This window comes from Schistocerca gregaria, chromosome 8, assembly GCF_023897955.1.
Source record: "Schistocerca gregaria isolate iqSchGreg1 chromosome 8, iqSchGreg1.2, whole genome shotgun sequence".
NCBI lineage: Eukaryota > Metazoa > Arthropoda > Insecta > Orthoptera > Acrididae > Schistocerca > Schistocerca gregaria.
In genome coordinates this window covers 114,255,033-114,277,982 of record NC_064927.1, presented here as the reverse complement: position 1 = coordinate 114,277,982, position 22,950 = coordinate 114,255,033, and the positions used below count along the sequence as shown (strand labels likewise).

The 22,950-nt window shown below is 43.4% G+C and overlaps 1 protein-coding gene across 2 annotated transcripts in view; it reads left to right on the top strand.

Annotated features, from left to right (window-relative positions):
• The window catches only part of LOC126285294 (uncharacterized), a 69,241-nt gene that overhangs the window by 29,807 nt on the left and 16,484 nt on the right, over window positions 1-22,950 (top strand). For both annotated transcript variants that reach the window (XM_049984583.1, XM_049984582.1), the window contains one exon: window positions 18,615-18,748. In XM_049984583.1, coding sequence (XP_049840540.1) covers window positions 18,615-18,748 — 134 coding nt within the window. The remainder of the gene's footprint in view (window positions 1-18,614; window positions 18,749-22,950) is intronic.

Here is a 22,950-nt window from a genome sequence, read left to right as displayed (position 1 = left end):
GACATTGTGCATGCTCTGTTGCCTGTGTCTATGTGCTTGTGGTTCTGTCAGTGTGATCATGTGATGTATCTGACCCCAGGAATGTGTCAATAAAGTTTCCCCTTCCTGGGACAATGAATTCACGGTGTTCTTATTTCAATTTCCAGGAGTGTATAAATGTTATTATCCATCGCACTTCTTGTTTAAGGTTCCTGATCACTCGTTGCACGTTCTCAAAGAACCCCATAAGGATCTTAAGTGTAAACATACACTAAAACGGTTGTATTCACTTATTGATACATCTATGAACCAACCTGCATACAGTAAACCATTCACCCCTGAAGTTGATGTGGGGACATATGTTTTGATGTTTGATGTGATTCCAACATTCCTTTATGGTCGACCTCAATACCATTTAGTTCGTGTCTTCTTCCTTGAACCCTAATCTTCCTTCCTTTTTCTTGAAACAGAAATGGGAATGAATTATATGTAAATCACGATGTCGATGTAGGTTCTCCATAGTAGCTTCCAGATATTCCTTCTAGGTACAGGAAACAGTTGCTCAGAATTTTTAATGAATCCCGGTGGTGAATGAACATCCTAATTTGCTCATTATTATTAAACATCCCTGAAGTAAATGACTTGTGGGAATAATATTCATTACAGGTGACTTACGTGTAATACTGAACACGTGATGTTGGGGTATCATCTTTTAATAGTTATCAAAACTGGTGGGGCCCTGGTTAAAACCTCGCCAGTGCTCAAAATTTTGAATAAGAATCAGTAATGGCAGCCGAATATTTCTAGCATAAGAAGTTACCCTCACGCTATCAACGGCATTTTCAAAGAGGGCACGAGAGTGGGCAAAGATTCAGGACACTTCTTTGTTACTTGCCCTAGGGGGTGGGGGGGGGGAAACTATCCTTAAAAGACAATAATCAACAGCATGATGATGCAGAAGGCAGTGGAAAAGACTGCATTAAAGGCAAATAGTATTTATCCACAACAGATTTGGCGTACAAGTGAAAAAGTGTAACGATCTGTCCATTTGGAAAAGATTCCAGACTAGTTCCCCATAAGGGTTCCGAGAGTGGACTGCCAAGAGGGGAGCAAAAGATTGAATAGTCAATGTAAAGGTAACACATTACTAACCGGAGTGTGGAATGTCAGAAGTTTAAACGTGGTAGGGAAACACGTAAATCTGAAAAGGTAAATGCAAACGCTCATTTTAGATACAGTAGGGGTCAGTGAAGTGAAATGGAAAGAAGACAAGGGGTTCTGGTCAGAAGAGTGTAGGATAATATCAACAGCAACAGAAAATGGAATAACGGCAGTAGGATAGTTATAACAACGGAAGGTAGGGCAGAGAGTGAGCTAGTGTGAACAGTTCAGTGGTAGGGTTGTTCTCATCAGAATAGATAGCAAACGAACGCTGATAACAATAATTCAGATATACATGCCAACGTCTCAAGCAGAAGATGAAGATACAGAGGAAGTATATGAGGATATTGGGTAGGCAGTTCAGTACGCAAAGGCAGATGAAAATCTAAAATTAGAAGAAAGGGCTATAAGTATGGGCTTGGTAGTTGGACTGAGTGAGAAGAAAGACTATTTGAATTCTCCAATAATATTCAATAGTAATAGGGCATAATCTCTTCAATAATCATGAGAAGAGAAGGTGTACTTGGAAAAGGCCAAGAGACAAGGGAAGATTCCAGTTATATTACATTATGGTCAGGCAGATATTCCAAAATCAGATAGGTAACCAGGAGCAGAGACAGACTCAGATCACAATTTAGTAATGATTTAGAGTAGGCTGAAATTTAAGAGAGTAGGCAGGAAGAGTCAGTGCAAAAGGAGTGAGGTACGGAAATACTAAGTAATGAAGAGGTACGCTTGAAGGTCTCTGAGGCTATACATACTGTAATAATGAATACTCAGTAGGCAGTTCTGTTGAAGACGAATTGACAGATGTGAAAAGGGTAATCACAGTAGTTCGAAGAAAAGCATAGCTACAAGGAAGGTATCTACGAAGATACCATGAGTAACGGATGAAATACTTCAGTTGGTCAACGAAGGAAGGAAGTACAAAAATATTGGTGGAAATTCACGTGTGCAGAAATATAAGACACTTAGGCATGAAATAAAAAGGAAGTGCAGGGAGGCCAAGGCAGAATAACGGCATGAAAAACGTGAAAAAATCGAAAAAATGACTGTCGGAAGGACCGACTTAGCATACAGAAAACTCAAAACAAGCTTTGGTGAAATTAAAAGCAACGGCAGTAACACTAGGAATGTAATGGGAATTCCAATATTATATGCAGAGGAGAGAGCGAATAGGTGGAAGGAGTATATTGAAGAAGGCCTTTATGACGGGGAGGAGTTATCTGATGACGTGATGGAAGAAGAAACATGGGTCGACAGGAAGAAATCGGGGATTCAGTACTAGAATTATAATTTAAATGAGCGTTGGAAGACTTAAGGTCAAATAAGGCAGCAAGAAGGACATCATTCCATCGGAATTTCTAAAATTATTGGGGGGAAGTGACAACAAAACGACTTTCGGAAAAGCATTATTCACACGTTTCCAAAGGTAGCAGCAGCCAACAAGTGCGAGAGTCATCGAGAATTACCTTAACAGATGCATCCAAATTGCTGACAAGGGCAGTATGCAGAAGAACGGAAAAGAAAACGTTATGTTACACAACAATCCATGCCTTAGGAAAGGTAGGGGCATCAGAGAGGCAGTTCAGAAATTTTGGTAGATAATGGAAACGAGACTAAAGAAAAATCAAGACACGTTCGTAAGATTTGTCTGCCTGGAAAAAGCGTCCGACAATGTAACAGAGTGCAAGATGTTCGAAATCCTGTGAAAAATAGGGATAAACTGTAGTAAGAGACGGGTTATATACAACATTCACAATAATCAAGAGGGGAAAAAGAGGAATGAATGAACAAGAACAGGAGTGCTCTGATTAAAAAGGATGTAAGACAGCCATGTAATCTTTCATCCCCACTGTTCAATCTATACATCAATGAAGCAATGTCGGAAATAAAAATAAGGCTGAAGAGTGGAGTAAATATTAAAGGTCAAAGGATATCAATTATAATATTCGTGTATGACATAGTTATCCTCAGTGAAGATGAGGAAGAATCGTAGGATCTGTTGAATGAAATGAAGTCCCCAACACAGAATATGAATTGAGAATAAAACGAAGAAAGACGAAAGTGATACGCCCGCAAAACCCGCTGGTCAGAACAAGTAATTAGGATTGTGGAAAGGGCCAAATAAGGTTGGGGTCAGTTCCACCTTCTAACTGTAATTTAACAACACATTTATAACCAAAGCGGCACACAGCCGAACCTTTACCAAATGAAACTTTCACCGCTGAAGGCCTCCAAACAAAAAATCTAAAAAAAAATCAACAGGTCAAAAATCCAATTAAAATATCAATAAAACAATTAAAAAAACATCTGTCACAGCTAGATGGAAAGCCTCAAAGCAAAGTAGATAGAACAAACATATGCAAGGTGCAATACCAATGGCTGAAGGCCACAATTAAGTTTCAAAATTGTTAAATATATTACCACAATCTTTTAAAGGCAGAAGGCCGCAATGTTTAAACTTGAAAGATAATATTAAGAATAAGGTTGCAAGACTGAAAGCCCACAACTAATTTTGCAAAATTATTAAAAAAAAGAAAAAAAGAAATTTCAGGAATACAAAGACTTGGTGTTGTTCACAAGAAAATCTCCCCAACAGCGAACCACCGAAACGAACCACCTCAACATGAATGGACGTGGCTTGAGTAGTTGAAACCACTACTCAACTTTGACGTCCTGGATCGGTGCACCACGAAGCTCGTAGCGATCGGACAGCTCCACACACGCATCAGACTGCGCAGGTACCGCCAGCGGACCCAGCCGACTGCACCACGCAGACATAACTTCCGTCGTCTGCAACAACTGACCGACTGCCTGCAGACCCCCTAGCCGGAAACTATTTGCATCAAACCAAAGATGGTACACGGCGCAAATATCGGTACACATCACTGCTACCACAGATAGGAGGAAGAAGTACCACGAAGTAACGGCAATAAGGGTGGGAAACCAAACACAGATAGAGAAGTTCACGAAAACGCTTAATTGGGAGTGAGGACGGCTCAGAAAGTAATTACAAGTAGCAGAAATGAGAATAGCTAACCATTTAAAATCAAGACCGGCAATAACGAATTAGGTGATTTCAGAGAATTCTGTTACCTAACCAGCTAGGAGGACATAAGAAGCAAACCAGCACCGGCAAAAGGTCATTCCTGGCCAAGAAAAATCTACTAGTATCAAATAGAAACCTTAAATTGAGGAATAAAACCTGAGAATGTACTTTTGGAGCACAGCACTGTGTGTTAGTGAAACATGGTCTGTGGGAAAACCAGAACAGAAGGGAACTTAAGCAATTGAGGTGTGGTGCTACAGACAAATGTTGAAAGATAAGTGAACTGACAAGGTAATAAATGAGAAGATTTTCCGCAGAAGCTAGGACAGAATTACAGGACATCTGTTAAGACGTCAGGGAATAACTTCCATGGTAATGTGGAGAGTAAAAACTATAGAGGCAGAGAGAACTGGAATATGTCCAGCAAATAATTGAGTTGAGAAGGTTGGTACAGGAGAGGAATTCACAGCGTGCCGCATCAGACCGGACAGAAGACTGACAAAAAAAAAAAAGATTGGATCCGTTATATCAGGTGAGGTCGTTGCACGGCTTCAATCCTTTTGATTTAAGGAACTCGTGATTCCTTTGTGATATCGCGCAGTGCTTCTACTGCGAAGTGTTGTACAGACGTAGGTGTGTCTTGCTTTTATATGTTAGATCCATGATGCTGCTGCTTCAAATGGAAACGTACAACGAACTCTTCGCCGTGAAAGTCAACTAACTACCTGTCTTGGTCTACATTATTCAACTCGAGCTGGTCTAAATTCTGGACGGTCACTGAAAGATACAAGGAGTTGCATGCATCTTGACGATCTTATATCCTCTGTCTACTGCAGGAAAGTGCCCGTAGACGGTATGAATCAGTCTGTCATTGAGATTCGAATTCGGTATAATATTATACTTTACACTGGTCTTGCTAACCTGTAGTATTTCTACAGTTTATGCTGACCCATATTATTTATCGGATTTTTGTCCAAAAATTGACCTCTTGAGAAATCAAGTTGTGTTCCGATTGTAATTTCCAGGCTAAAGCCTGTTGCCTGTTCTGCCATTTTCATTTCCGTTTCAAATGTATTAACGTTTGCACATAAGGTTTCTACATATGGTTTTACAAATGCACCTTAAGTGTTAATATCATATGAGCCAGGGGGTATTTCCTCAACTATACCATTCCTAGATCTACTTTATTGTTCACCTGATTAAAAAACTGTTTTTTTTAATTAATCAGTACCATACTCCATTCCTCCTTGCTTAGATCGGTTGGCGCCGGATGGTGTGGCAGAGCGGTTATAGGCGCTTCAGTCTGGAACCGCGCGACCGCTAATGTCACAAGTTCGAATCCTGCTTCGGGCATAGATGTGTGTGATGTTCTTAGGTTAGTTAGGTTTAAGTAGTTCTAAGTTGTAGGGGACTGATGACCTCAGATGTTAAGTCCCATAGTGCTCAGAGCCATTTTTAGTTCGGTTGGCTGGAAATAATCCGCACTGACTGTCGTTCCTTTAAAGTGAGAATGTAGATGACAGCCTCAAATGACGCACTGATGTACATCCTGCTTGCCTTTAAGCAGTCTTCATGAGAAGGATGGGGCACAAATGGTCACAGAGGCATGTATCGAAGTCTTGGTAGCGTCTAAAATTGAAGAGCAGATATTTGTTGCTGGTAAAATAACGACGCAATTCTTGTGGTTGGCATACACGTTATTCCTATTTTCCCTTATCGCATACGACCTATTGAGTTGCAGCACCTCTTGCAACATCTAGGTTTATCGTCCCACAATCCCACATTCTTTATCGTTCTACATTGTCTTCGACAGCGTATTCTGCATAAACACTCCAAAAAACCTAAGGATGTGGTACTTTTTGACAAATTTAATCAAATTTTTATTCATAGTGTAACGCTGGGTAATACAGCCATGAGGTTTTTTTTTCATGAGCAGCCCAAATCCCTTCCTGTGTTGAGATATGTTTGAAGTTCGAATACGAACACTCACCAGCTTTATAAGGGAAGGGCGGCGATGGAAATTTCCGCCAGACTGGAACAGAAACTCCGATTTCTTGCTTTATGCCAGCGGTCGTTTCAACTGCTTCTTCTACCCGTGCACGACCCACGGCCAACCAAAACTTCCATATGCCGTCATTCCTGCATCACAACCTGTACTCGTGCACACGATATGTAATTCTCGTACCGGCGAGGACGTTTTAATTGAAAGTCGATGCCTGGTATCCGATGGCGGATACATGCGATGTTGCTCTACCTGTGTTCTTAAGGAGAATGATGCAGTGGGCCTGTGTATGTATGCATGCTGATTCGAGCTTAGGTGTGGCACAAGTTTTCATTGTCGTCATTCCCTTGTCCATCTGATGGTTGTTCGCATTCGCATCTGCAGATGTGTTTCATGTATTTTATAACGGCTGTAGTCTCCGCAGTGCCTGCTCCTTCAGACATGCATGCCCGTCTTAGAGATTATCACATTGTTCTTCTCAACAACACAGGCACTGCACTATCGTACTTTCTTGTATGGTTTTAATTAAGTCCTTTCTTCGAAGCGACATATTGCACGTTCCTATCCTGCCTCTTAGCCTCCTGAAGTTACTCTTCTTCACTGTATAAATTATTCACTGTTTGGGCTACAGCTGCCATCCCTCCAGCTGAAGAGTCAACAACTGATAATCGGGCTCGTGCTGGAACTAGGTATGGGATAGTCCCGCCCCATGTCTTAGGTATTGACAGAACCCTATGTGTTTTAACCCATCTGTTTCTTATTCATTTCCACTTCATTTCACTTTTAGCTGTCAACAACGATGATTGGATGCAATTTCTTAAACATCCTACAGATTTCTTCTTACGTGGGCGACGAGCAGCGCTCATAACTTGACAGAAACTTATTCCAGCACCGAATTTAAGTTTAGTTCACATTACTTTATCAATTGCGAATACCTCTGTCCCTTCTGCCATACATTTGTTTCGCTTTAAGAGCTAAAATTCGATCTGCAGCATGACGTTCTGCCAAACTTCTGTTTCCAGTCTATACTAAATAACGTATCTTTGCAGGCCTCGTCCGACACATTAATCTCTTCATAGCCAACTGCCAGCCATTTTTGCAGCTTTTTTCTAGGTCTACACTAGTTAATTCCGGGGATGTTTCAACAGGCTGCTTTTGGAGAATAATACCTTTACCATGTATGTACTAATTCTACGAGAAGTTTATGCTACAGCATGCTTGGAATGTTTGTATGCCTTAATGTATGCCACATCTGTAGCATGCACTGCAGTGTTGACCAACAAAAGGGAATCTGAGTCATTTAACTAAAGCCCTGTTTCCTCAAAGTCATGTGCTATTAGAAACTCGTGAGATTTTTAGCTTCTCTGTAAGTCTTCTCTAGCAAAAGCTCTTAGCAATATTTTCACCTGTATCAGGAAAAGTAGGATCTTGGGTTTGTTCGTTGGACTATGTAAATATCTGCGTGGATCAATTTGGCAGGTAAGATTTCTCAAACTTGCATGAGTATTAAGTTGGAATATCCATGGAAGCGGATAGGAATATTAGTACATGCATGAGTGGTACTTGGTGTCGTTCATACGAGAGGCCTGAAGATGACGCGATTTGAACGTCGAAAGCGGTTGCCTAATAAAACAACATCAAAATAACTACTGTTGTACGGCATTATTAAATTTCGGTCTCTTTCCTTGCCAGTTAAGGATTCCGCCTATCTTACTATTCGCTGTCTCACGAAATGAAGTTGCGTCGTGTGTTGGTCCTCCTGCAGTGGTTGAGCGACATCACGTATTCCTTTCCTAATATCATGGACTGAATATCCATTCCTTATTAAAAGAAAATGTCATGAGCTCTTTGTACTAGGGTGCTCAGCATACTTCTCCTCTGAGATGGATGGAAAAAACTACGCTCGTCAGGATACAAGTCCGTATGTGTCTGTGTTCAATGCACAGAATGTCTGAATTGTCTATCATTTTTCAGTTCGAGCAAAAGACAAATCCTTTTCCATCACCTCTGTAAGTCTTGTATTTGGCTGCACACTGTTCATATGGTCGATGAACTGCAACTGAGCCGCGTCACCAGGCGACCACATTGAAAATGTATCATCAAAATGTCTGACATAGAGGCCATAGGGATGCAGTAGATTGGTATTAGGGAATGAGTGCAGTGTGGAAAACTGAGTGATAGGAAACATGGGATATGGGATAGGTGTCACTAGGTTTGAGGCCAGGCCATAGTCATGTGAACATGAACAGAGAAGAAGTAGCCCTGACATGGTGGACGAAATGGAGTGGATTGGATCTGGTAGGACGGGAGGGGGGGCAAATGTCTGGGCGGATTTTATCACCACGGGAAGGACTTGAAGACTGTAGCGTAGAGAGACGATATGGAGAGGGCGTCAGTGCTTGTTTGGTCGGGTGTGTTCGTGTGGACGCACCAGTGTACTAGCAATGGAAATTAGAGGCATAATAATGAGGTTGATAAAATCGAGTTAGCAGGATGTACACTGACTGAAACGCCCTGCTAAGCCTGCAGGACAGGACAGGTAGTTGGAACTGTGGAAAGGGGTCAAAATGAGCGGCTGTCAGTTACACTCGAACACATATAACTTTATTTATTTGATCAAACATTACAGTACAAATTCTGAATACGCCACACAATCTTAAGCCTTAAGGGCACAACCACTTTAATTTTAAAAAATGGCTAAAAGCCGTTAACTCAAAATTCAGACGCCAAAAAGAATATTGAAAAGGTAGAAGGCTTCACGTTAAGTGAATTCTATAACTTGGCTAAAGGCCCAAAATTTAACACTAGCCAAGCAAGGAACTTTAATTTTCAAGCGGCTGAATGCCCATGACTTAAAACACCACTAAAAACAATTCAACTTTAATTCAAAACCATAGGCTGTGAGCCATACAAATACACACAACAGAAAATAAGAAAACTCAGTGCTGCTAATGGCGCTCAGAAGTTTCGGGAGTCGGCCAGCACTTGAAATACTAACGATCACTTAGGTGAGACAGGCAGTCAGCCCAACCATTCGCGATCCAACGACAACGCAAACAACAGACAGTCAACGAACCCACCGCCAACGTAACTTGCGCTCCATTCGACCAGCCCACAACCGGGAGTTCAATGCAAAACGTAAAAGGCATGGACGCCCACAACCAAGCATACATGAGGCTGTCAAACTACACACCATCCTGGATAGCGGCAGCACGGTGAGGAAAAGACACTGTCTGAATTTACGTCAACAGCAGGGCAGGTAACCGGAATGTTAAGGGCCACAAGGCAAAAAATCCCTCTGGTACACTTCAGTTGCAAATAACCAAATACAATTAGATTCCACCGGACAGTGGATAAACCTTCGCCAACTCGCATTGCTGCTCACGGGAATGTCCCAACAGCCAACAACGAGAACCAGACGGCACAATGTGAACAGTCTTGACTTGCTGATAAATTAAATCCAAACTCAACTTTCGTGTCCAGGGTGGGTGAGCCTTGTAGCAATGGGAACAGCCCCACACATTCTGACACTGCATAGAGACCGTCAGCAGAAGCGGCCAAACTATGTCCTGCGGAGATTTCCTCGCTGCTCCAAGCCAACCGACCGACTTCGCACATCAGCACGGAGACAGCACTAAAATAACTGAGCAGTCGACATCACAAGCTACACACAGTTTCACGAACACTTGCACGAAGGACTAGACAATACTAACGGCAGCGACTGTACAATAACAAGGACGAATCACGAGCCTGCTTGCAGGCAACCCATAAGCGATCGCCGGCCAACATACACGTCGTACGACAAGACGACCAACGGACGACCAACCAAGGTGGTCCACTCTCAAGTGATATGTATCGGCAACCGCTGGTCGAGTCATGGCTGACCGGACCTCACTGCAGCCGCGCCCTGACTGAACTTCTTCCGCGTCCTAAGTCAAACACTGCCAGTTCCGAACTGCACAGCTAGCGCCTCCCAACTCACTAGCAGATCCGAACTAACTCCCAACACACGACAACTGGGAACTAATAACAGTCAGCAAAGATAATACGCCAGGGTTTATATCGATAAGCGCCGCTGCTGCCGCTCATGGGCAGGCAAGGCGGCAACTCAGTGACACCAGTAATTGAAATTTACATAACGAGGTGGCAGTACAGTAAAAACAGGATGTCAAATGAGATATGGCACTAACACAAACCACGCACGGCTCACTGACGTAGCAAATGTTATGGGACAGTGGGGTACAGATGTCGCAGGTGTGTTTTATGTGCACCAAACGTCCGCTGTGCCAGCTGAAGTTGTATAGGAGACCTTCTGAAAAGTGGTTGTGCTAGCGATGTCTGTAACATGTAACATCGTCGCAAGCTGACGCCCTTCGGACGGGGTACGGCGCGCGTTGCCCTATAAATGGGACTTTGGATTATGCCAGTGGTGCAGGAATTCTGCTTCACACGTTCAACCGTGTCCAGGATGTATCATGAATTGTTGAATGAGAATGTCAAAGAATAGACGAATTACTGACCACGGTGACCGTGACCGACGACATCTGGGACAGACCGACAATAGCGACGGAAGGGCAACAGTGCAACAAATTCAGTACAGATCGTGTTAGACACATCTCCCAGTGGGCAGTCTGTATGGGAACCAGCACCACACACGGGTTCCACTGTTAACCCAACGTCAGTGGGCGCAATGGCTTGCAGTGGGTCACCAGTCAGGAGAAATGGACACTACAACAATGTCGTAATGTGATATGGTCGGACGAATCACGATTTCAACAGTACCATGCTAAGAGGCGGCATTGTGTGTGGCCTACCAAGAAGGTGTGGTCCAAGGCGGTGGTGTCTCTGTTATGGTTTGAGGTATATTTTCCTGGTATGGTGTATGGAATGGGGCCCCAAGTTGTTCTGGATGGGATTTTGAATAGTCCACGGTATGTTGAACTGCTCGGGGACTATTTCCACGCACTTTCGACCTTCAAATACCCTGGCGGTTCTGCTGTGTTTCAAGATGACACCAAGCCGCCACATCGCTCCAGCGTCACCTCAGAATGGTTCCAGCAACGTGCAGTGGCAGGCCAAGGACTGAGTAACCTTGGAGCCCAGGTTTGAACCCTACCAAGCATATCTGGGATCTAATGGAATGCCATGGATCGTGCAACCACGAATATACGAGAATTGGCTGCCTTTCTGCAAACGAATTGGTGTCAGCTGCTTCCAGGTTAGTACCAGAGACTTGTATACACACTTCGACGGCGTCTCATTGCACTCTGCAGGGCCAGAGGAGGCCCCACGTGATATTAGGTGCATATTGTTCTGTCTAGGAAACCTGCCTACTCGGTTCGCTAGACAAACAATCAAACAACTCGCATTAATGAGTTCTATTTCAATAAGAAACTTACACACACTTAACTTTGGCAATTACTCAGATATGTCGCAAACAAAAGATGAGTGCTGATCTCTAACTTACAAAACTCTTTACTGAAATGCTATCGAATTGCGTAACGTTGGCGTTGCTATCCAAATGAACTTCCACCAGTCGGGCACGCAACTTATTATTTCTTCACGTAGGGACCAGAGATGTCGCGTTGTCATCCTGGAAAGGAGGTCAGTCTGCGTGCGATTGGCTGACTTCTTGTCACAGCCTTCTCTTCCCTGTCATTCCTGACTGGCGTGCCAGCGCTAGACTTTACGCCGCCGCCGCCTCCCCCCCCCCCCCCCCCCCCCCCCCCCGCCGCAAAGCGAAGGACCGTCGTCGAATATAGAGCACCACAACGGGGGGTGCTCCATCGGTAGGGCGAGATGAGGCGGAGGAGGCAAAGACTGTCTCCATTGGGGCGTCCCGCTATGTCGTGATGACATCCTCTGGCGCCTGCTGTGGCCGCGTTGTCCTCGGGATCCATGAACCTGGGGGAAGAGACAATGAAAGATCACTGCACATAACAATGCCCAATTTGTTTGTGATGTCGGCGCTGCAATCCGTCTGGGACCGAAATGAGATACATGCAAGCGCCAAGTCGACGAAGGATCTCGCCTCACGCCCACTGTCTGCTGCCGCTATAAACCCTGAAAAACAGAATATCACGCGGCGCGAAGCGTCAATTGCCTTGCGGCCTTCCTCCTGCACCGGATGCTGAGGATGGTGGAGCAGGTGGAGCTGTGGCCTATGGCGGCGGCCGTCAAGCAATTCCGCCGCCGATGGTCCATCTAGTGGGTGCGAACGATATGAGGCGAGAAACTGGAATGCTTGATCCCTGGTGTGTGCAGTGCGAAGTCTAGCCATCTGCTGCTTGAAGGTTCTGACCAAACGTTCCGCTTCACTGTTTGACTGTGGATGGAACGGTGCACTAGTTAGGTGCTGTATGCCACTGCGTTCACAGAATGTTTCAATTTCTTTTGACGTCAACTCAGGACCGTTCTCCGACATTGTGACTTCAGGCAAACCTTCGAGGCCAAAATTAGAGGACAATGCTCCTGAACTGTGCTAAGTGACGTTGTCGTGTTCATTGGCACAACAAAAGGAAACTTCTATAAGAGTCGACCACAATCAACCAACGAATGTTGCAAGAAGGTCCCGCAAAGTCTATCTGCACACGTTTCTACATCTACATCTACATCCATACTCCGCAAGCCACCTGACGGTGTGTGGCGGAGGGTACCCTGAGTATCTCTATCGGTTCTCCCTTCTATTCCAGTCTCGTATTGTACGTGGAAAGAAGGATTGTCGGTATGCTTCTGTGTGGGCTCTAATCTCTCTGATTTTATCCTCATGGTCTCTTCGCGAGATATACGTAGGAGGGAGCAATATACTGCTTGACTCTTCGGTGAAGGTATGTTCTCGAAACTTTAACAAAAGCCCGTACCGAGCTACTGAGCGTCTCTCCTGCAGAGTCTTCCACCGGAGTTTATCTATCATCTCCGTAACGCTTTCGCAATTACTAAATGATCCTGTAACGAAGCGCGCTGCTCTCCGTTGGATGTTCTCTATCTCTTCTATCAACCCTACCTGGTGCGGATCCCACACTGCTGAGCAGTATTCAAGCAGTGGGCGAACAAACTTACTGTAACCTACTTCCTTTGTTGCCGGATTGCATTTCCTTAGGATTCTTCCAATGAATCTCAGTCTGGCATCTGCTTTATCGACGATCAACTTTATATGATCATTCCATTTTAAATCACTCCTAATGCGTACTCCCAGATAATTTATGGAATTAACTGCTTCCAGTTGCTGACCTGCTATTTTGTAGCTAAATGATAAGGGACCTATCTTTCTATGTATTCGCATCACATTACACTTGTCTACATTGAGATTCAATTGCCATTCCGTGTACCATGCGTCTATTCGCTGCAGATCCTCCTGCATTTCAGTACAATTTTCCATTGTTGCAACCTCTCGATACACCACAGCATCATCTGCAAAAAGCCTCAGTGAACTTCCGATGTCATCCACCAGGTCATTTATGTATATTGTGAATAGCAACGGTCCTATGACACTCCCCTGCGGCACACCTGAAATCACTCTTACTTCGGAAGACTTCTCTCCATTGAGAATGACATGCTGCGTTCTGTTATCTAGGAACTCCTCAATCCAATCACACAATTGATCTGATAGTCCGTATGCTCTTACTTTGTTCATTAAACGACTGTGGGGAACTGTGTCAAAAGCCTTGCGGAAGTCAAGAAACACGGCATCTACCTGTGAACCCGTGTCTAAGGCCCTCTGAGTCTCGTGGACGAATAGCGCGAGCTGGGTTTCACACGACCGTCTTTTTCGAAACCCATGCTGATTCCTACAGAGTAGATTCCTAGTCTCCAGAAAAGACATTATTCTCGAACATAATACGTGTTCCAAAATTCTACACCTGATCGACGTTAGAGATATAGGTCTATAGTTCTGCACATGTGTTCGACGTCCCTTCTTGAAAACGGGGATGACCTGTGCCCTTTTCCAATCCTTTGGAACGCTTCGCTCTTCTAGAGACCTACGGTACACCGCTGCAAGAAGGGGGGCAAGTTCCTTCGCGTACTCTGTGTAAAATCGAACTGGTATCCCATCAGGACCAGCGGCCTTTCCTCTTTTGAGCGATTTTAATTGTTTCTCTATCCCTCTGTCGTCTACTTCGATATCTACCATTTTGTCAACTGTGCGCCAATCTAGAGAAGGAAGCACAGTGCAGTCTTCCTCTGTGAAACAGCTTTGGAAGAAGACATTTAGTATTTCGGCCTTTAGTCTGTCATCCTCTGTTTCAGTACCATTCTGGTCACAGAGTGTCTGGACATTTTGTTTTGATCCACCTACCGCTTGGACATAGGACCAAAATTTCTTAGGATTTTCTGCCAAGTCAGTACATAGAACTTTACTTTCGAATTCATTGAAAGCCTCTCGCATAGCCCTCCTCACACTACATTTCGCTTCGCGTAATTTTTGTTTGCTGCAAGGCTTTGGCTATGTTTATGTTTGCTTTGAAGTTCCCTTTGCTTCCGCAGCAGTTTTCTAACTCGGTTGTTGTACCACGGTGGCTCTTTCCCATCTCTTACGATCTTGCTTGGCACATACTCATCTAACGCATATTGTACCATGGTTTTGAACTTTGTCCACTGATCCTCAACACTATCTGCACTTGAGACAAAACTTTTGTGTTGAGCCGTCAGGTACTCTGTAATCTGCTTTTTGTCACTTTTGCTAAACAGAAAAATCTTCCTACCTTTTTTAATATTTCTATTTACGGCTGAAATCATCGATGCAGTAACCGCTTTATGATCGCTGATTCCCTGTTCCATGGTGATAGCGACTTAGGCAAAGCAGAGAATTTTTATGGCAGAGCGGACTTACTTTCCGCACATGCTTGACACTTTCACGTCATCCGTTCCATTTGGGTGTCCATACCCTGCGAAGTACAGAGTCGACGCGCTAACTGTTTTGTTTAAACAATCCCACAGTGTCCTTGGTGAAGTAACTTGGACACCTATTTTTGCAAAGCTATGGGTATCAACGCAAGTGAATGTCCACTGTTATTCTGAACAAGAATCACACTGTGCTGTACAGCGAGGCTGTGCCGACGTGCAAAGTATCGACGCGCAGCAGAGTTCTTTATGCTAAGCAATGAGGGAGGCCAAGATATGCGAATGTATTTTAGCGAAATGTTCAAATCTGAATAAGCTTCCGTGGCCTGTGCAGTTTCGCTATAGTTGAGAGGAAAGGATTGAAGTAATTCAAAATCCTGAGCATCGATGGGACAACAAGATGCAGCAGCAGAAGCGTCGAAGTCTCTATCAAGGCCAAACGGAAGACGTGAAAGTGCGTCCGCATTACCAGGTTGAGCAGCCGGGCGATACACGATCTCATACTGGTACTGAGACAGCAAAAAAGCCTATCTTTGCAATTTTTGAGCAGTTCGTACAGGAATCAGCTTCATCGGATGAAACAAGGACCGCAACGACTTGTGATCCGTTACTAAGAAGAATTTTCTTCCATACAAACAGTAGTGGAATTTGCTGACACCATACACAATAACCAATACCTCATTCCCTATTTGAGAATAGTCACACTGATTTTGGACAACACTTTTGATGCGAAAGCAATCGACCAGTCTTTATCACCAAAGCACTGCACCGATTCCGTAAGAGGAAGCGTCAACTTTATCAGGATCAAAGTGAACCAAGCATCAAAAACATGGCTCTGAGCACTGTGGGACTTAACTTCTGACGTCATCAGCCCCCTAGAACTTTGAACTACTTAAACCTAATCAACCTAAAGGACATCACACACATCCATGCCCGAGGCAGGATTCTAACCTACGACCGTAGCAGCAGCGCGGTTCCAGACTGTAGCGCCTGGAACCGCTCGGCCACACCGGCCGGCGAACCAAGCATCGATCGCTCAGCAATGCATCTTTAAGTTTTTGAAAAGCTTCTTGGCACTCATCTGTCCAAACAAAGAGCACGTTGTTGCGACGCAAGCGATGCAATGGAGCTGCAATTTGTGCAGCAATCGGTATAAACGGAAGATAGTGGTTCATTTTCCCTAAGACTGTCATTCTGTGACATTGCGAAAAACTGGCAAACCACGTATGGCTAACAAACTTGACCGAAGAGGATGTACACCTTGATTATTGATGACATGACAAAGATACTGCCACTCAGGTTTAAAAAAATCACACTTGTCCAGTCTACACCTTAGTCCTGCTACAGAGAACACAAAACAATGGACGCAAATTAGCAGTGTGTTATTCGGCTGTACGACCTGCTACGACAATATTGTCTAAATAGTTTGAACAGTTTGGTACTTGAGCAGTCAGCTTTTCCAAATACAATTGGAAATGGTGATTGCGGAAGCACTGCCAAAAGGCAAACGCAAATATTTAAACAAGCCCAAATGAGTATTCACAACAAACGAGGTTTCAGATTGTGCAGCTAGTGGTATTTGAAGGTATGCGTCGCGCAAATCAATTTTTGAGAAGTAGCGACCAGCGCCTAATTTGTCCATTAGGTCTTCTGGACGTGGCAATGGATAAGTATCAATCACAGTTTGCGGGTTGACTGTAGACTTAATGCAGTGGACTTGCTCACTGACTAGCTTGTATGAGCGCAATGGTTCCGCCATCTTGCAATTCTTTAAGTTCAGCAGCAACTCCGTCCCCTAATGAAATGGGAACAGGCCTGGCCCGGCATAATTTCGGCTGAGCATTGCCTTTCAGAGTAGTATGTACAAAAAGTTGTTAACCTTGCCTAAACCTTCAGAAAATAGTTCAGGGAATTCTTTCAGCAAGCTAGTTACATTGTCCTGAATCTGGCCGGCAACTGTCGCCGAGCGGTTCTAGGCGCTTCAGTCTGGAACCGCGCTGCTGTTGCGGTTGCAGATTCTAATCCTGTCTCAGGCATGGATGTATGTGATGTCCTTAGGTTATTTACGTTTAAGTAGTTCTAAATCTAGGGGACTGATGCCCTCAGATATTAAGTCGCATACTTAGAGCCATCTGAACTATCCTGAATCTGAAAGACAAACAAACGAATCAAGGACAAATACCTTCTCACAATCGCGTGATTGTAGACAATGAAAGTCACAGTTCGCGTATGACAACGATACATGTCAGACAAAGTACATTTTCCGAGAACGGGAATGTCTCGGCCATTATAAGCCGTTAGGTGCGTGCTAGTTTTAGACAGGTGTGGGAGCGTAACAGTTCATATGTGTTACAATTCAGTAATGCAACAGAGGCACCAGTTTCCAACTGAAATGTCAGACGTTTTCCACTAAGGTGCAATTGAAATGGCGTAGCACTGAAGAAACTGTTTGCTTGCTAGATTTGCTAATGCCTGCAGCAGGCTTTGAATACACTGCACTGATGACATGGGCCACCATTCGGACGCGGGGCAGCAGGTGTGTTGTTGTCCTGGTATGGAAGGCGGTCGCTTGCGATCGGCTGACTTCTTCTCACAGCCTTCTCTTCCCTGTCGTTCCCGACTGGCGTGCCGGCGCTTCACTTTATGCCATAATACATATCCCATGACATTTGTTAAGTCACTGTATAGGGCACACAGAGGTGTCCATTGTGCATGATGCGGGAGGGGAAAGTATGAGCAGGTAAAAGAGGGGAGCTAGTAGAAGAGGAGAGGGTAAGCGGCTGTGTAAAGTGAGGTGGTGTGCATGGCGTTCAAGGATTTGAAAAGAGTGACAGAACATTGGTTGAGAGGACATCCAGGTTATACTGGACTAGCAGAGGACGGGGCACATGAAGCCTTCATAAATGTGGTGGTTGATGGACAAACGCAATCCTAATAGTTGGCCGTTTGTTGGTTTTAGTAGTTTTAGTGCACTGTGCACTTACCAATAAATGGTTAGTAGGTGGAAATTTGACCTTAATTTTTAGTCGAAAATTAGTCTGAGGTAATTTTAGGACGTTAATTAATTGGATGGGACGGCCATGAACAGTTAGGGAAAGGTCATGAAAACAAAAGCTGTAAGTATTTCCTGCTGTAACTATTGCCTGGTCTTCTGAGAAGTTTGTTAGAGGAGCCAATGGTTGCGCCAATATTTAAATGGATTGAGGTAGAGATAAAAGTATTGGTGAGATTTCTTTAAGGTTTGGGTCAAGGGCTAGAAAACCAGTGTTATCGTCGTAACGCAGCAAATGGCAGCAGGTGGTGGCCTCGTCATGTCAACAGTGTGAAGTACATAGAAGCGGAGAGAGGATGGAGCAGTGTGTCACTCCTGTAGCAGAATAGAATTGGTGTTGTTCATTACGTCAAAGGATGGGCGATTGGACAGAAAGAAGATCGACCAATTCCATATGTTTTCTTTAGGAAAATTAATAGAATGAATTCTGCTTAATATTGCTTCTCTGTGTAAGGAAAAAAAGCAGGATTTGTGTCCGAAATCCCGCCTACGTAATAAGGATGGAGCCGTGGTCCATGCTGTTCCAGAGCCGACGTGGAGACCGACAAGCTCTCGCTGGTGGGAGAAGCGCCGCACATCCTGTTCGAGAGCGACTACGATATGCTTGGCAAGTTCATCGAGGTCTTTGTTGTGGGATCCGGCAAGTGCAAGTTCCTCTTCGGTAAGCACTGCTCGCTTTGGTTCTTGATTGTTATAAGTGGATTGTAGCAGCCAGCGCCGGTTCTAGGACGGGACGGGGGGAGGGGGGAGGAGGGATACACCGCCCAGACCGGCAAGTTTCTGCGGGCGCAAAACACTTAAATTGTAATGTGCCTCCAAAAGAATTAATTAAACAAGACAACGAAACTCAATACATAAATATAAGGCAAGACAGCCAATAATCTATTCAGTCGAGATGCGCACCAGGTCCGAACTCTTACGGAGATGGGCCAGACGTATCCTATAGAGCAACTTTAAACACCCATAGTAGTATCGCTGAGGAACGAACTTTGTAATAAATACGTAAAGAATAAGTAAAATACCAACGCCAATGTTTCACATCTGTTTCGCATGACTGGTGCCCATATAAGGCTCTGGTTTTAAGACTATTCACATCATAAAGATGTGTGAGTAAGCATGATATATGAAAATAAGAAGACAAGCGTGAATTAGATTATGAAAAGGGTTGACTGAGTCTGAAAAGGCAGGAAGCGAGGATTTTTGGAGGCACGCGAAATTTAATCACGGAGCAGCAAAACCCCAGGGGCGGGCCCCATAGCAGCAAAACCCACCACACATTGTCTCAACATCGAGACAGACTATAGGTGCATCATCTACACAGTAAGCATTCAGATGTACAGAGCAGAATTTTTTTCTCCAACATTTGTTGTCTCCAAAGTGATGTTACTATGGTGTGGTGTAATGGTTCAAATGGTTCAAATGGCTCTGAGCACTGTGGGACTTAATTTCTGAGGTCATCAGCCCCCTAGAACTAGAACTACTTAAACCTAACTAACCTAAGGACATCAGACACATCCATGCCCGAGGCAGGACTCGAAACTGCGACCGTAGCCGTCGCGCGGTTCCAGACTGAAGCGCCTAGAACCGCTCGGGTTGCGTAATGTTTGAGCTTAAGTGTTTTGCAGATTGTCTGTGTCATTGTGTCACTAGTGCAGACATATTCCGTTCAAATATACCATGGATTTGGCACACACGTTCCATACGCTTCTTACTAATTGCCATCTGATGAGTGTGATTTGAGGCTTTAAAGAAACCAGTGCAAAGTATTTAACTTGTTTGCGACAAGTGCCACAACCGATATGTCTGTGACGTCTTCGTCATAGGAAAATAATGAATTGGCACCAAAACTTTTTTAATGTTTTGTACTGCTTTAGATGGCATTCCCGAATGTCTTTTTTAACAAATTCTACTGCGGGTGTATTACAATATGGATTTCTTCCCCCAAAGTGAAAATGCTCCGAAAAAATCTAATTATGAATGAACCTCACTGTTTTACTACACGTCCTATCCTCTTTCATCTACTCATATACGGAAACTAAAGTTTCAATCGCACATTCACATCCGCCACGTTAGAGCAGGTCAGTTACTTATTATGATTAGTATAAATCAATACAGTTTGGAAATCTGTGTAATGTGGGAAAAATGACTCAGACTGCCATGTACAAATCTTATCTGCAGATGAAAATTGCTAGAAACGTGTAGAGATTCAATCACAGACTGCAGCACACTAGCACACAACGGAATTTGTCTAGCACTTTTCTATAAACATATATCCGTGCACACTTGTAAATCAGCCCTACAACCTTATCTATTTGTTACTCTGCGTCTCGATATTTGTCAACACGTAAATGTCATGCTTTTAGTATGATTATAAACAGAGCTTTGTGAGCTTTGTGTTACTTAACAATGTAATGTAATTTTTCCTGCTTTGCCATCTCTCTGTTTTCATCAATAGCAGCAACGATTATTCACTATCCCTGTTGCTGATAAATTTGTAAAACCAAGGCATACATGCAATATTTTAGTTCCAGCCTTACGAGGGTACGTCATCAACTTGAATTCATATTTTAAAGAGAAAAGAAACACACACACGCATACTTGATACCAGCCCTAGTAACGGATACCGCCCGAAAATATGAGCCATGACCCTACCATAAGCAAATAGGATCTTCTAGGAGTACAGCTTTCAGACTTTCACGCATACCGGTTGTATGTCATTCACTCCTCCTCACTGCAGCCGCCTAATGCCCGAGCAGGAAGTAGGTCTACTTTAGAGTGACAACTCGAGGCCTCCTATTCGCGTGATATTGAAGGCTTGGGAGGAGTAGGGAGAAGGTGAACTCATTTTGCCAAGGTGTTTTGAAATATTGTTTGAGAACACGTTATTTTACGTGAAAAATCGTACGTAATATGAGAACTTATTCAGCAAACCCCACAAACCTACGAGTATATGTTCACTATTATTTTAACCATGGTCTTGCACTGACATTTTGCGGGCTGAAATGTTATGCCTTCTAATATTTATACTGTTTTCAATGTCATTTGATGTATTACACTCCATTACACTGCTACTCGGTCAGTTTTTCCGCTTCGTTGACTCAGGTTGCAATCGTTTCCGAGTTAATTGGCATTGAAGTTAGCCGATCAGGCCATTGCACGATAAAATTCAAGCGGCCAGACAGATACAATTAGTGTCAGTTGTTCTCATAGCACAGATGACATGCGCAAGATACTGCTCAGCCTTTGGCTCGTGTCCCATCTTTGCTACCGCCCCACGTCCAGTTTCTGTATCGGTCTCTTGTTCTGTCTGAGGAAATCAAACCAGGAACAGGTTTGGAGACACCGTCTCTGGCGGGCCGCTTGAATCTGCACGTGAAACGGCCTGGTTGGCTAAATGCGATGCTAATCAACTCAGAAACAGCGTATCGTATAGAATTTTTTTCTTAACCGTTATTTTGCAGCACGACCTGCCCTACAGCACCTTAACAAACTTTCCAGATTGTTCCTGACCACTCAGTACAAGCTACAAAATCGAAATGGATAAACGTCAGCAACTTTAGAATTATTATCAAATGAAGTTAACGATTTCCGATTTATAATTTAATTGTGCCAAACACGTTGAAGCATCTTCTGCAAATGTACTTCACTTTAACAGCGTCACCTTTAAAACCCAAACAGAAAATAGAGCACAACAACGATGTTAATCATTCAGTAGCGCTATCCCACTTCTTTAATGACACAGTCGTCTGTTTCATTCATTTACACTGCATTTGTGAGTTACAACACAAACATGTTCAGAGCAAATAAATCTCTGGCACCAGCTACAGGCTAGAATCCAATCACTTTGACATAATTAAAAAAGCATATTACCAGTGCCAAAATACAATGGTCAGAATAAATGTTGGATATTGCCGAAACTTTAATACTGAATGTTGTGAACCAGAAATATGTTATGATACCAATATATCGGTTTGTTTGTATCGTTATTCTTGCAGAAACAGTGTTTGTTTCCATGCTGAGGGTGCAGTATGTGCAGTCTGTGGCAACCGTGTCACCTGCAGACATTGCAGCACTTGTGCTGTGTGTCATTTCTGAAATCTGGATTGGCAGTGGTAGGTTGTGGAAATGGGCCAAGATCAGTTACTGTTAGTCACTCAAGAACACACAACTTTATTTCTCGAAAACCAGTGCACGGTTTTTTTTCTTTAAAACAACAAGTAACTTCTCAATAATAAAGTTTAAAACACAAGGATTTAGAGAAACGGCTGAAGGCCTTGGTTAAATAAAATTAAAATATCCGTAAATAATTTCTTTTAAGGCACCAGAATTTAGACAAACGACTGAAGGCCTTACTTAAGTAAAATTAAAATATCTTCTCTGTTAAAGGCCCAAATAATATTTCAGATCAGTTAAGGAAATGCTTTAAAAGGCAAGCACTTACAAATCTCGGCTAAAAGCCATGTTAAGAAAAATTTAAATTAATTCCTCGGCTGAAGGCCCAATAATTTTTCAACATAACAAAAGGCAACCTTTAAAGACAATCATTTACAGAGTTCAACAGAAAGCCATCTTAAGAAAACTTGAAATATCTTGACGGATTAAGGCCGGAACAATTATTCAAAATAATTAAAGACAAACCTTAAGATCAGCATTTACACAGTACGGCTGAAGGCTATTTTCAGAATTCAAGATAATTAAAGAGAAACCTTACGGACAGGAATTTTTTACATTACGGCTGAAAGCCCCAGATTTTACAACAAACACGGTTGAAGGCCTAAATACAGAGCAAATTCGAATTTTAAATAAAATACGTCTGAAGGCCTAATCTTAAAATACTTCACATAAGGTGCGGCTGAAGGCCAT